The 14,115-nt window shown below is 33.0% G+C and overlaps 1 protein-coding gene across 2 annotated transcripts in view; it reads left to right on the forward strand.

The window, feature by feature from the left end:
• The window catches only part of LOC108914171 (protein cappuccino), a 33,347-nt gene that overhangs the window by 14,374 nt on the left and 4,858 nt on the right, over positions 1-14,115 (forward strand). Inside the window, exons 3-5 of one of the 2 annotated variants that reach the window (XM_018719909.1) lie at positions 7,951-8,126; positions 11,439-12,681; positions 13,726-13,752. In XM_018719909.1, the coding sequence (XP_018575425.1) occupies positions 7,951-8,126; positions 11,439-12,681; positions 13,726-13,752 (1,446 nt within the window). The remainder of the gene's footprint in view (positions 1-7,950; positions 8,127-11,438; positions 12,682-13,725; positions 13,753-14,115) is intronic. The other variant, XM_018719914.1, reaches the window with a different exon arrangement.

Below are 14,115 nucleotides of genomic sequence, written 5' to 3' on the forward strand. Positions count from 1 at the left end.
TGTGCACAGAGCAGGCGCTGTCGGACCATTAGTTTTGGCAAATTGCAATTTGAATTTTTTTGGATTTCCTGCATTTTTTGACATTACGCGAAATCTTGACATTCAAACGTGAATTTGAAAGTTTTCTTACAAAATGTACTTTCCTGTTCCAATTTAGGTGTCCTTGTATTCCTACCGCTAAGGAAATTTGATTACATTTTGTAAGTTGTTTATGAACGAATTTACAATAAAAAGTTGTTTTTCTCAAAAATATTTTTTTGTAACATTCCTCTTTTTATTCCTGTACCCTTCATTATGTATATTCAAACGAAAAATTTTGCAATAATATTTACCTATTGACAGATGTACATGCTTCTGCTATATCGGAGTCGTTGGTACACTCCATGACACTGGCATTCTTGAAATTTGTCTTGAAGTCATGATTTTCGACTGAAATTCTTTCAAAAAGATATTTAGCTCTCTTGGGTTTGGATTTTTTTGTGTGGCTGTGTTACTGTAGATTTCCCCAAATTTTCAAACAATATTCTATGTAAGTTTGATTTGTTCCTGTTTCGGTTTTAGAAACAATTGTGTGAATTTTCATGAGTGTTTTTTATTTAAGTTTCATTTGCTGTTCGGTAGATCGTAAATGAAAAAAATGCTTATCAATTTGCGTTGACTTAAACAGGTCGAATTTTGAAAACGAAATCTAACCGGCAACATTTTTCATACCCGCACTTCATCAATACATATTTAGATAGAAATATAACAAAAATATGTAAGATTAAAGTCAGTTATCGGTACAAAAAAAGAAATGTTTGTAAAATAGTTTTTATTTAGGGATTGAAAAATATTAGACAATAGAAGCTTGTGGGTAATAATATTTCTTAAATGCTCAATAATGTTATAGATCGCATCATCAGGTATGTTTCTACTCTTGTTTCAGCGAAACGACCGTTCGATATCTACTGATGTAATATGTGCATAATTAAATAATCTACTTCCAAGCCGATCCGACATAGTAATTTCGGGGTTGTATTTATTCCAGCAGGAATGAAATGTTTTATTATCTGCATACCTATGGCAAAGTTTTGTAAAAATTTAACTTCATTATTTTCATACTTCATAGTCTATGAATTTGCATAAAATTTAAAAGTGAATGTTCAAAACAAAATAAAACGGTTTAAAGGTTATTACATTTATCTATAACAATAGGCAATAAATTGTAAAATTAAAAATAATATTTTTAAACTCTTCTTCATTTGTTTATCTGAGACAGTTATTAATAGATGCTGTAAACGATAATAAATTTGTATTATCATAATTTTTAGATAATTTAGGTAATGTTGGAAAATCCACGGCGCTGGTTCACAATTCGAATATAAAAAAAAGTACAATAGTTTTTCGGGTTCATATGCCGTGGCTTACGTTCTCGGTCGCCGCCAATTACAGACTTACATCACACTCCTTAACCCTAGCTAGGAAACTCTGACCTACCCTTGTTGTTCTCGGGCCAGGCTCTGTGGGGGCGGACCCGCTATCAAAACCAGTTACAGAGGCCACTACAGAACGTAGAGAACCACAATTGTAACCATAAATACAAAATTTTAAACGTATTTACTTTTTTCAGTTTTCCATGACTATATTAACTAAAATCTCACTTGACTTGATGAACGGGTGTTCTGAACTCTGAACTCGAAGTTGTTGAAGTTTTATTATAGTCAGGAACAGTCTAATAATATTTATTACTCTACATTTATTTTAAATTGCCCTTAGATGAATTCTCGTATTAATAAAAATGTCAAGAGGAACATGCTGACTAACAATTTACATAAAAATATTTCCCTGAGGTACGAATTACCGATAATTGTATTAACTGATGAGAAGGTAAAATTTAATTTGTGATAGATTTCACTAAGGCCCGTAGACAGTTTACTGTCATTTACCTTTAACATTGATTGTTACAAAAAAGTGTAGTATTTCAAATGTTTAAAGTTAAGTCAAATAAAAAATATAGATCTAAATGGCATAAAATTATACGAAAATAACAAAAGGACTCTCTCTAAGTAACAGTTTAAATGCTGTTTAATCTTGTTTTTGTTTTATAATGGTCCCATCAAAGATGTTTACAGATTTATTACTTTTAAAAGAGGGTATATTTGAAATGTAACCATAAAACCATTTGGACATTGGTTTTAATAAAGCCTTCGAATGAAAATGTAAACGATTCGAGCAACTGTAGAACTATAATCCCTTCAAATGGTTTTAAAAATGCTTTATACATTTTCCTGTAGGTCTCTTGTATGTTCGTATGTCAATAAAGCTCTTTCAAGCTAATTAGGATATGATAGTTAACACAAATTCACTACCGGCGCGTGTACAAATTGATTTATCTACGCAAACATTTACTTTTCAACTAGGATTAAATGGATTTATTAAGGTCAAACTGATTTACCTAGGCTTACAAGATCTTATCGATCTCTAAATTGCATCTAATTATACCTAATAATCTATCTGTTACCTTTACATAATAGTTGAATAAGTTAAAATGAAGATAAAACGATGCTATTTTGGTGATAAATAAATAAATTTAAACCATATTTTAGAAAAACTTTATAAATAAAATAATGTTACGGGGTTTTGTAACATTAATTGAATAAATTGAAATTAAATTTATGGATTAAAAATTTAGAGCCAAATATGCTTCGACACTTTGAAAATAAAAACAAAAAGTTTATTAACCTGACATGATATTCCAAAATTCATATTTTTCCTTGATAACAAACATTCGAAAATAAAACAGCTTTTACGATCATTATTTAAGGAAAATTATCTTTCCGCAGTGCAAAGAAAATCTCAGTAAAATCTTTCGTCTAAACTAAATGCCCTTATTATAGCTTTTATCAAGCTCCATAGGCCTGCACAGAGACAACATAGTAAGTTTTTCACAAAAAAAATTAATTTAAACAATTGAGATCGTTATCCTTTAGGCGTTTTTGGTCTTATTTTCTTCGGAAGCCGTTTTTGTCCACGCCTGTACCATAGACATTTCTCCAAGTCACTATTTATCTACTCGGATACTTAAATATGTCTAAATATACTTGCGAAAATATATACGTATGCCAATAGAATCCCTCGGATTAAGCGGAATTTTATCGTTGACGTCAATAATTTCAATTTTAACTATCCAGTGAAATCTATACCACATTTTTATCTGATGGATAATAGAAATCGAAATTGTATTGTTTACAACACCTGTGAAGTTTGTATAAGCAGGTCGGTTCACTGACTGGGTGCATTTAAATTCGATCCAAATACGTGGTCAATGCGGCTTTTTATTAGAAAACGGAAAGATGGTCGCCTGGAAATCGGGAAATTGTGCAAAACAAAGACGATCGTCCTCTTATGTTATCTTCCACAGAACAAAAATAAAGGTTGGTAAAAGTTTGTCACTTATAATTATTAGATTCAAGAAAATTTTTATGTGTAACTCAAAAAATAATTTAATCTTGAATATACAAAACTGAAAAAATATACGCACCTATATATATTTATTTACACCACTGTATTATAATTGCTAGCAATATATTAATATAATACAGGGTGTAACTAAATAAGTGTAAAACATTTAAGAGGGTGATTCCTCATCGAAAAAAAGATAGGATCTCTCATATAAAGAAACTTCATTGGAGCATCCCTTGTTAAGATACAGCCCCTTAAAGGGGGTACATAAAATTTGTTTAACAATTTTTTTCACAAGCACTAAACAAGTTACAATATTGAAATTAACCTGACATTTTCTACTACCAAAAAGACACTTAGCCAGTAATTTATTTGGTGTACCCCATGGTTGTAAGGGGTGGAAAACGCAACCCCTAAAATTAATTTCCAACGTAACTTTTTGTCTTATTATTTGTTTACCATTTAAAAATTTATTTCCGATAGCCTGTTTCATTCTAAAAAAAAATGTCTCTTGAATTTTTTGCCCAAAATAAACCAGTTCGCAGCAAAAAATTATTTTACGAACAACTACAGAGATACATCGTCATAAATGCGAACTGGATTTACTGTTATTTTGTAGTTACTACCTGCACTAAATAATTAAAGGGGAATAATCAAAACTAATTTATTAATAACAAAACATACAACATGTAGAAATCATAGTAAATGTTCCCCATCATGCATAAAAACCATATCCCTTCTGACGCCCAAAGGAACTTCCTCCAGCAGTACGGGATGCACTTCTCTTAAAAATTGAACGTATGCCTCACCATTTAATCGAGGAGGTAGAAAATGAGGCCCAATTAAATAATCCTCAATAACTCCGCACGTTAAGAGAAAACTGTTCTTGATGGTTAGTTTCGACAATAGCGTGATGGTTTTCATCAGCCCATATGTGGTAATTATGAAAATTAATAATCTTGTCCCGAGAAAAACTACATTCGTCTGTGAATTCGATCGTCTTCAGAAAGTCACGATTTCTTCTAATCATTTCCAGCATCCAATTGCAAAATTCAAGACGGTTCGGAAAGTCTCGCGGTAACAGTGCCTGTACTCGTTGCAGATGGTAAGGGTATAAGAGATGTTCCTTTAAAATTCGAAATACCGTCATATGATCAACATTTAGCTGGAAAGCAATCTTTCTAGTACTGGTAGTAGGTTGTTCTTCTATCAAATTAAGTACTGCTGCCTCAAGCTGTGGTGTTCTTACTTCTCAATGGCGACCACAATCCTGCGTTCTTTTGTACCATATTCACGTAATCGTTGATGAAGTTGAAGAAGAACTGACAGCTTGATTCCAATTTAATTGTCAGTATCGCTAATAGCGGCCTACTAGATAAATTAGTTTCGTATTTTCGTTTTATGGCGATATGTATCTTGTTCGTAAAATAATTTTTTGCTGCGAACTGGTTTATTTTGGGCAAAAAATTCAAGCGACATTCTTTTTAGAATGAAACAGGCTATCGGAAATAAATTTTTAAATGGTAAACAAATAATAAGACAAAAAGTTACGTTGGAAATAAGTTTTAGGGGTTGCGTTTTCCACCCCTTACAACCATGGGGTAAACCAAATAAATTACTGGCTAAGTGTCTTTTTGGTAGTAGAAATTGTCAGGTTAATTTCAATATTGTAACTTGTTTAGTGCTTGTGAAAAAAATTGTTAAACAAATTTTATGTACCCCCTTTAAGGGGCTGTATCTTAACAAGGGTGAAGTTTCTTTATATGAAAGATCCTATCTTTTTTTCGATGAGGAATCACCCCCTTAAATGTTTTACACTTATTTAGTTACACCCTGTATTACAATAATATTATATTACAATATTATATTACAATAGTATTTGGCAATTCTGCTACATTTTATTTCACTATTTGGTAATATTAAGGTCTACCAAGGATTAAATTTATTTTTAGGTCCCTATAAATTCGAATTTATGAATGTAAGTACCTGCTATTTCATCATTTTATAAAAAATTATCTGACAGTATCTCATGTAAAAGTCAAGAGGTCTAGCAGGGTAACGAATTTGATTAATCATACCTACATGTATTGTTGACACAGTCAAGGCCGATCAAAGGACGTGTTTGTAATTAAGGACTTATATTTATCTAGATTATCTGGCTCAGAATGAGACATTTTTATCACCTATATGTAACATTGAAAAAACGCATTTAGATACAGAGCAGTATGAGAATATTCAAGGAATCTAATAATGAAATCTAAGTAATGTAATCAGTAAAATAAATATTGATAATATCTATTATTTCATTAACGAATTTTTGGGTGTACGTTTAGAAACATGACATAAGTTAGTTTTCTCAAATACCGTCGTGAAAATAATTTTTTTTAACCTCTTATTATTCCAATCCTTTAAGCAAGTATCAAGCACTGCTGCTACAAAACTTCTTATTCTTACAGAACCAGATATTACATCTTATAATAGTTTTCTTTTTGTGCGTATCAGTCGCGGCATAATTTATTTATTTTTTATGTTGTTCTGGATGAATTTAAGATGTCTAGCACCGACGAAGTGACCGAATAAGTAAAAAGAGTAGCAATATGCTGCATTTCGTTTAGAATTATATAACTTTTTAATAGTACACATGTTTTAAATTTCTTAATAGCGTTCCTATCTACTTCACGCCGTGGTTGTAAGCAATTGTTTACTTATTTGAAATATATCAAGCGACTGTAGTATAGTTCATTTAACCTAGGTCAATGTTAGAGGTCATTGACACAGGTATTCACCAACTAAATGCAGTGCTTAAAAAAATACTCTCTGTTCTACTCTATCTAATACGTATATATTTAAAAAATATGTAATTATTTTAAAACATATGTACATTACTTTTACTTACAATAATTAGTAACGTATGTCTATCTACAATACCAATATTAGTTATTGTTATTATTTAATAAATTATACAAAAAATACACATGGCCACAAAATTAAATTGAGATTTACTTTCTCTCAAACTAGTTGACCATTATGTTTTTGAAGTCGCTGATGACGATTCCGCTATTCGTATAACCCTAGCACGTCTGGATCAAGGTCAAATAAAGGTCAAATTCCGTTTTTCAAATTATATAACTTTTTTGATCCCGGAATCCGAAACAGCGAGAAATTTTACGTCCAAATATGTGTTGACCTATTAGTGAAAGTGACCTCTGGAGATTATCTGGAAGTCATTCAAAGGTCGAATCTGATATTTGAATCTACCGGCTGATATTTCGTGACCCCAGCGCTTCTAGATCAAGGTCAGATAAAGGTCAAATTCCGTTTTTCAAATGATATAACTTTTTTGATGCTGGAATCCGAAACACCGAGAAATTTTACGTCCAAATACGTGTTGACCTGTTGGTGAAAGTGACCTGATTATTTGGAGGTCATTTAAAGGTCGAATCTGAGATTTGAATCTACCGGCTGAAATTTCCGCTTCGAAACAAGACGTCGGATCTCGGACCAGTTGCCCTTTACGTTTTTTGTGCCGTTGATCACGAATCTAATGTCCACGTGACCCCAGCGCGCCTAGGTCAAGGTCAAATAAAGGTCAAATTCCGTTTTTCAAATGATTTAACTTTTTTGACCCCGGAACCCGAAACAGCGAGAAATTTTACGTTCAAATATGAATATCCTGTTAGTAAAAGTGACCTACATCTGACTGATCCAAATCGACATCAAAAAAATATATTAGCTTAATCTGGTAATGTTACAGTTAATTTAAAGAGGTAACTACTGGCAAGTGACAACACTGATATTGTTTCTCTTGCTGTGATGCTGTGCAGTGGCGGCGACACATGAATTTAATATGCGATTAATGTTATGTACATTTTTAAAATTCATACAAACATTTCCTTCTATTATTGTTTCTTTATCATAACTTTTTTGATTGCAGTTACAATTTTATTGTATTTACCTACTTAATAATTGTTTTCTTTTGGAGACCTTATCTGAGAGTTATTACTTTAGGCCTGTTATCAAACGCTTAACAGAACAGAGATTTGACTATCAGATACCTGCTCCTATTTTGCAATTGTACCCGTCCGTTGGAAAAGTAAAAGTATACCATTAGTGTATCGTAAGCAGACGCAACAAATTATTTTTCTTACGCCCTTCTGTTTTTTATGCGTTCGTTTAGAACGCGGAAATAAAAATCTAGTTAGATATGCTCTTTGAATACACCGAACAACGTGATCATCAGCCCATGCATCCTCAGGGCGATGAATATGTTCGTTTGCTGGTGTCGTTTCGCTGGTAAAGTTCTGTTTTATGCGCGAGATACATCGGGTAAGTCGTTACTAGTTAGAATTTCCATACGAAAAAACCACAATACAGTTTTTGAAAAAATAAGAGTTGGATTTAAGTGAACGAGGGTTATTCTAACGCGCCATGAAGTGCCATGTAAAATTATTCAAATTTTATGGTTATTTTTCCGTCCAATGTTGAAGCAATGAACTAAATTTTTTAAAGGTCACATGCTGGTGAATTGGTATTTGTCAGAGTTCAGCGATGAGCACCATGTCAGTCAGCTTTTGAACGAGCTGGACTTCAAAATTTTGGCTGTGCAGTTCTGTACGCACCTGCTGGCTGCAGGTGTTCTGAAGCAGATACCCGATAAGGACGTCCCTATGTACAATATATTTAAGGTAAGGTGAATTAATTTAATTTTTGCAAGCTACCTGTCAGCAGGTTGTTTAGAGGGTGTGGAAAACTTTCTGGAATAACCACTGCGTTTGGATTTTTTTAAACTTTTGTTCACCAGATTCTCTTTCATTGTTTAATAGCTTCTTTGACTTCATTCCATAAGATTATTTAAAAAAAAATAATTTGAGAAAGATCCTGCAGGTATCTCATTTCAACAGTGGCAGGATTATCATAAAAAAGAGGTGAATTAAAAAGTAACGCCACTTTAGAGGTTGGAAAAATTGTGATTTTCGGGAATTATCAAGGAAAAATCGATACAAGACAATGCTTTGTTGTACACGTTTTCAGGAGTATTTTGAATTTTTTCAGACAATTTGTATGCAAAAGTATCGAAAAAAGACGAAAAATTTTGGATTAAATTGTTAATAACAATAAAAATTGTTAGTCAATCGAAAAACCCCTACTATGTTCCTTGAGTTATGTTGTTTTTTCCTATATTTTTCACACAATAAAGCATTGTTTAAACCATTTATCCGAAAATCGTTTTTTTTCAAAATTCTAGAATGAGGTTACCCCTTAAACGAAGGGAATGAAAAAACAGGAATTAGAAAAGTTTTAAAGAAATATGGATGCATTTGGAAGTACGTAGTAGTGAAATGTCATTTTGGTATTTGTCAAAAGTGATCAGACATAGCCATGAACAAGAATATAGTTAATAGTTTCTCTGAAGATTTAAAATGTTATTTGGTGACTAATATGAGGGGGCGTGTTTTTTACATGGGAAGTTTTATTTTCTATTTTTAGATAATCACATGCCGACAAAATTTGACCGACCCTTTGACCCAGAAATCAGCATGTACTTTCCGAAGGAATTTAGAGAGCTAAAATAAAAGTGCCAAAATCGTAATTTTTTTTTACTTATTTGAGAATATGTACATAGATAGGTTATTTTTTTTACAGAAACCATTATTTGAATCTTAAACTATACTTACTTTTTAAAACGCATTTGGATTTATCCCGATATCATATTTCGTCTTTGAGAAATGGCATGTTGAAATTTAGTAGTTTGATTTATTTCTCGATTTTTGAATATACTGACAACACGGCACCACAAACCTAAATTCTTATCGGAACGTTTTTTTTTTCAAAATTTTTGTTTTTAAATGTATTTTGTGAAAAAAAATAGATCTAAATTATCTGGACCTATCTTCAGTGTTTTTTTTCTCGATGATTACCATTTTTGAAAAAAATTTTTTTCTTATAAGAAATTTTCAAATTTTTTTGTAAATTCTCAAATTTTTTCAGTGGCGTTTTTTCGTTTTCTATTTTTTATTGATTGAAAAATTTTTTTTTCAAATTTAGCTTATTTCACAAACCATTTTGAAAATGTACCTATATAGAATCCCAAAATTGAAAAAAATTATTCTATGCAGCGATTGATGACAATATCAAAATGTCAAAAGGGGTGGGTTTCCAAATAATTTATTTGAATTCAAATGCGTTGTATGTCTAGCCCACTGTTTGTTCAAAAATGGACCAAATAACAACTTTTTTTTTAATTTTCTTTGTTTTTGATTGTAGTGTTCGAAAGATACAAAAAAACTATTTAAAATGATCAATTTTTTTCAAAAAAATTGAAATTTTTTTCATGTTTACCACTTTCAATTATTTATTTCATATATATTTTTTTCTATTTTGGGATTCTACATATATGTACTTATACAATTCCAAAAATTTTCAAAATGGTGTTATGTGAAATAAGCTAAATTTGAAAAAAAAAATGTTTTCAATCAATAAATAAAAATAGAAAACGAAAAAACACCACTCTGAAAAAAATTGAGGATTTATAAAAAATTTCTGTTTTTATAAGAAAAAAGTTTTTTTTTTAAACGGTAGGTAATCGATAAATTTTCGTTTTTTGTTTCGAAAATTGAAAAAAAAACAGTGATGATAGGTCTAGATAATTTTGATCTATTTTTTTTCAAAAAATACATTGAAAAATAAAAATTTTGAAAAAAAAAACGTCCCGATAACTCAATTTTTTAAAAAATTATGGTACTTTTTATAAAAATTCTCAGAGGTTTTCAATGGGGTAGAAAACAAAAAAAGTTTTAGCCAGAAAAGGGTCAGGGTTAAAAGTGGTCGATTTGTTTTGGTAATTTTTTTATTCACTTTATGTTTATAAAATTTGAAAGTATACTATTTTTGTACACTCGCCTGTGTCTAGCTGTGTTGTACGAAATACATTTCTCTTTTAAAATATATTTTTTTAAGATTTTAAAGCCGAGAATAATCGGATCGCTCCTGTAACAATATGAACATAGTGTTCTTCAGGTAGTTGATCAAAAGATCAAAAGGACAAATGTATCTTGAATCACTCATTTAATAAATTTAGCCTAAAGCAAGCACAAAAAAAATATTTCCCAAGTGAAAAGAAAAATGTACTAATCTACATATTAGGGTTATATTCATGTAAATTGCTTACAAGTTTACTTTACTTACTTTATTTACTTAAGTTTAAGCAATCAAGTTTAAGGTTATTTTTAAAATGTTATATAAATACTTGTTTTAATTTTATTCAATTACATTGGATAGTGAATTCAGAAAGGCTAAAATCCAAATATTCGTAAATTTTAACCATTCTTAAACCTCAATGTTATTAAAGTTGAAGAATTTGTCCATTCCTAGAAAGAGAACTTTTAGAACTTCATGAAAAATCAATTAAACAACGCCAACAAAAAAAAAAAAGTGGACTGGACCATGGACCAGACCAGTGTATCCAATGTATTTTTACCACTGTTTTCACCCTAACACGAACAAACTTCTCTAAAAGTCAGTTTTCGAAATTTCAAACCGACTTGAGTAGTCAGTAATTGGAAGAACATTGAAATACATAATCTCATTGCACCATAACCCCATGTCATTATAACCCCATAATCAGGTCACCCCATAACCTGTTATCTCAACAATTTTGATCGCAAAAATTGTACAGTCAAAGAAGCACTATTCGTTTTTTGTAGATACAAAGAGAAAAAAAAAACGGGTAACTTTGTAAAACAAATCTTCATGCCCTGAATCATGGGTTTACAGAAGCTTGCGCGTTCCAGGTTAAGGGGTTACCATGTTCTCTCAGTCTCATGGTATTCACTCCCGCTCATCCCGGGTTACGGGGTTATGAAGCTACGGGTTTATAGGTTCATGGTGCAATCAAATTATGAATTAAAATATTTTTCGGGTCACTCACTGCTCAAGCTTCCTTCCCACACTTAAAATACGTGTCCACACTGCATTGTTACGTTAAAATATATTTCCAGCCTGACTGCATGTACTACTGGAGCCATGCCGAGGCACCGATATCAATTCCACAAACTCCCGGGCGGCTGAGCGCCCTCTCGTGGCCGCCGATGTCGCCAACCGACGTATTCACCCCTCCAAGCACAAACGAAGCAATAAATTCGATACTGATGGACGGTCCGCCTCAAGGAAACACCCTCTTGTCACCCTCGATCGACGAGCTCAACAAACCGAGGCCGATGGAATTCAAAAATTCCGCCAGAGACGTGGAGATCCTCTCCTTAGAAGAAGAGATAAAACGCTTGAAACAGGAAGTGGAGAAATACAAGACTCTCATAGAGATACAGACCTTAACCACAAACGCCGTTATGGATTTTAGTTCGCCCGTTGAAGAAAACAAACCTCTTATTAAGAGCTGTGATAATTTATCTAGTTTAAGTAAGCTAAGCAAGAGTGACAATAAGTTAAATGAACTGAGCAGAGTTGCACAGGTTAATGCGGAAGCACAAGTAGAAACCGACGTCAGGATAAAAAAGAGTAGTTCAGCACAAACGGATGAACTGTTGGTAACTGTTGCACAAGGAACTCAAACGGATGATGATATTACATTTACCTCAAAAAACTTAGCCGAAGCTTTAGATAGAACCTCGAGAGGAACGGAAATGGACAAAGCAGACCTTCCCACATCCTCAGTAACAACTGACGTTCATACTCCTGCGACCAAAAGTGAAAACGAGGCGCTTTCTACTGTATCTCCTGCACCCTGTGCTACAACACCTTTGTCTGATTCAATAGCACAAACAACGACAAAGCTTGTTCCGCCTCCACCACCACCCCCAATTCCAGCCACAATAGCACCACCTCCACCACCAATGCCAGGAACGGCAGGTCCACTCCCACCACCAATGTCAGGAACGGCAGGTCCGCCCCCACCACCAATGCCAGGACTGGCAGGTCCGCCCCCTCCACCAATGCCTGGAACCGTAGGCCCACCCCCTCCACCAATGCCAGGGCTGGGAGGTCCGCCCCCTCCACCAATGCCTGGAACGGCAGGTCCGCCCCCTCCACCAATGCCTGGAACGGTAGGACCACCTCCACCACCAATGCCAGGAATGTTTGGTGTTCCCCCACCACCTATGCCTGGGATGGCAGTACCCCCACCTCCCCCTGCTCCAGGTGTTGGACCTCCACCCCCACCGCCACCTGGAGGACCTGTTCCATTACCAGTGCCACCTGTTGGAGGCTGGAGTACCCAAAAAGCAGGTATATATGTTTTTCTATTTAAATTCGGCCACACACCATGTCTGTTTTTTAGATGCTGGAATTTTGTACTTTCATTTTCGTTCCTCTCATGAAATCTTGCGACTTAATAGAATAGAGCATTCATCTTGTTTAAATGTTAGTAAGTGTTATATGTTACATTACATTTCATAGTTTTCAACATTGCTAGCCAAATAAATTTAACGGATATGTATTCAAGCGTATTATTTTGATATAGAAATATAATCACAAGCATGTATTAATAAAAATGTTTAAATTTTTGAGAAATACATTTTTTTTTTATTGAAACAGATAAGTCAGAACACACATATGTACGTGTTTGTGATTTGTTTTGATTGGTTTTGTTTAATTTTACGAATGTCAGATTCAGATTTTGTTACAACTAAATTTTATGAGTATTATGAAACTTCGAGTTCTCGCATTTGAAAAAAATTCCACACGCATTACTTTTTCACATCACGTTTAAACAAAGTCATATTATAGAGATATAGCTTAGGTGAGCAAAAAGGATAGTAGGTTTAATTAAATTTTGATGGCACCTAATCCCATGCCAATATACGTTCAATAAGCCATAATTGAATTTGGACGACCCTTTACGGGATTTTACGACCAAGCGAAAGGTTACCACGGACTATTCTGAGAGTAGTATCCTAAATATCTATTTTTGTTTCTCTCTATATCATACCCACACCCAAAAACGATTTTTCAATCTACATAATTATGAGAAAGATTATAATAGTTGTTTGATATTATATTTTTGTACATTTGGTGTGGCTTGTTGGCAAAATGGCTAATAAAATCAATGAAACCAAAAGGTATGTAAATAATAAGATAAAGGAATTTCTTTTTCCAAATACATTTAGTTCTTTCCACGTATTTATGAAACCCTTTGGAGCTTTCAAAAAAAACTTATATGACTTTGTTTGAGCTGTGTGCGTTCGTCATAATCATGTTACGTTCATATGTTTTGTATTTTGTTAAGTTGTAGTACTGAGAATGCACCTTTCCTTCTTTATGTTTGTGTAGTGGCCCCACCAGCTCCAGCGTTTTTAGGTAAGAAGAGAGTTTTTTTGTTTTGCCGCTTGTGACGTTGGGCAGCTAGGTATCTTTGGGTATTATATCTGTTAACACAGTATTTTGCTTGTTATTTACTACAAATTGATTTATGAAAACCCTATACGCATCCAAGACACCTTGTTGAATACCATTTTGACGTTATTTTCCAAAGTTGTCCTAAAAATATGCAAACGAAACAAATAAGTTTGCATCTGAGACAATGGAATCAGAAACGGAAACTTATTCATGTCGGTCTGTAAATTTTATCACTACCACATTCTAATGCAGTCGATATAATTTTAAGAATACATTTCACAGACAAAAATAGTAATTTTCAAATAAGAAAATACGTATTTTATT

Source organism: Anoplophora glabripennis, unplaced genomic scaffold, assembly GCF_000390285.2.
Source record: "Anoplophora glabripennis isolate ALB-LARVAE unplaced genomic scaffold, Agla_2.0 scaffold16, whole genome shotgun sequence".
Lineage (NCBI taxonomy): Eukaryota > Metazoa > Arthropoda > Insecta > Coleoptera > Cerambycidae > Anoplophora > Anoplophora glabripennis.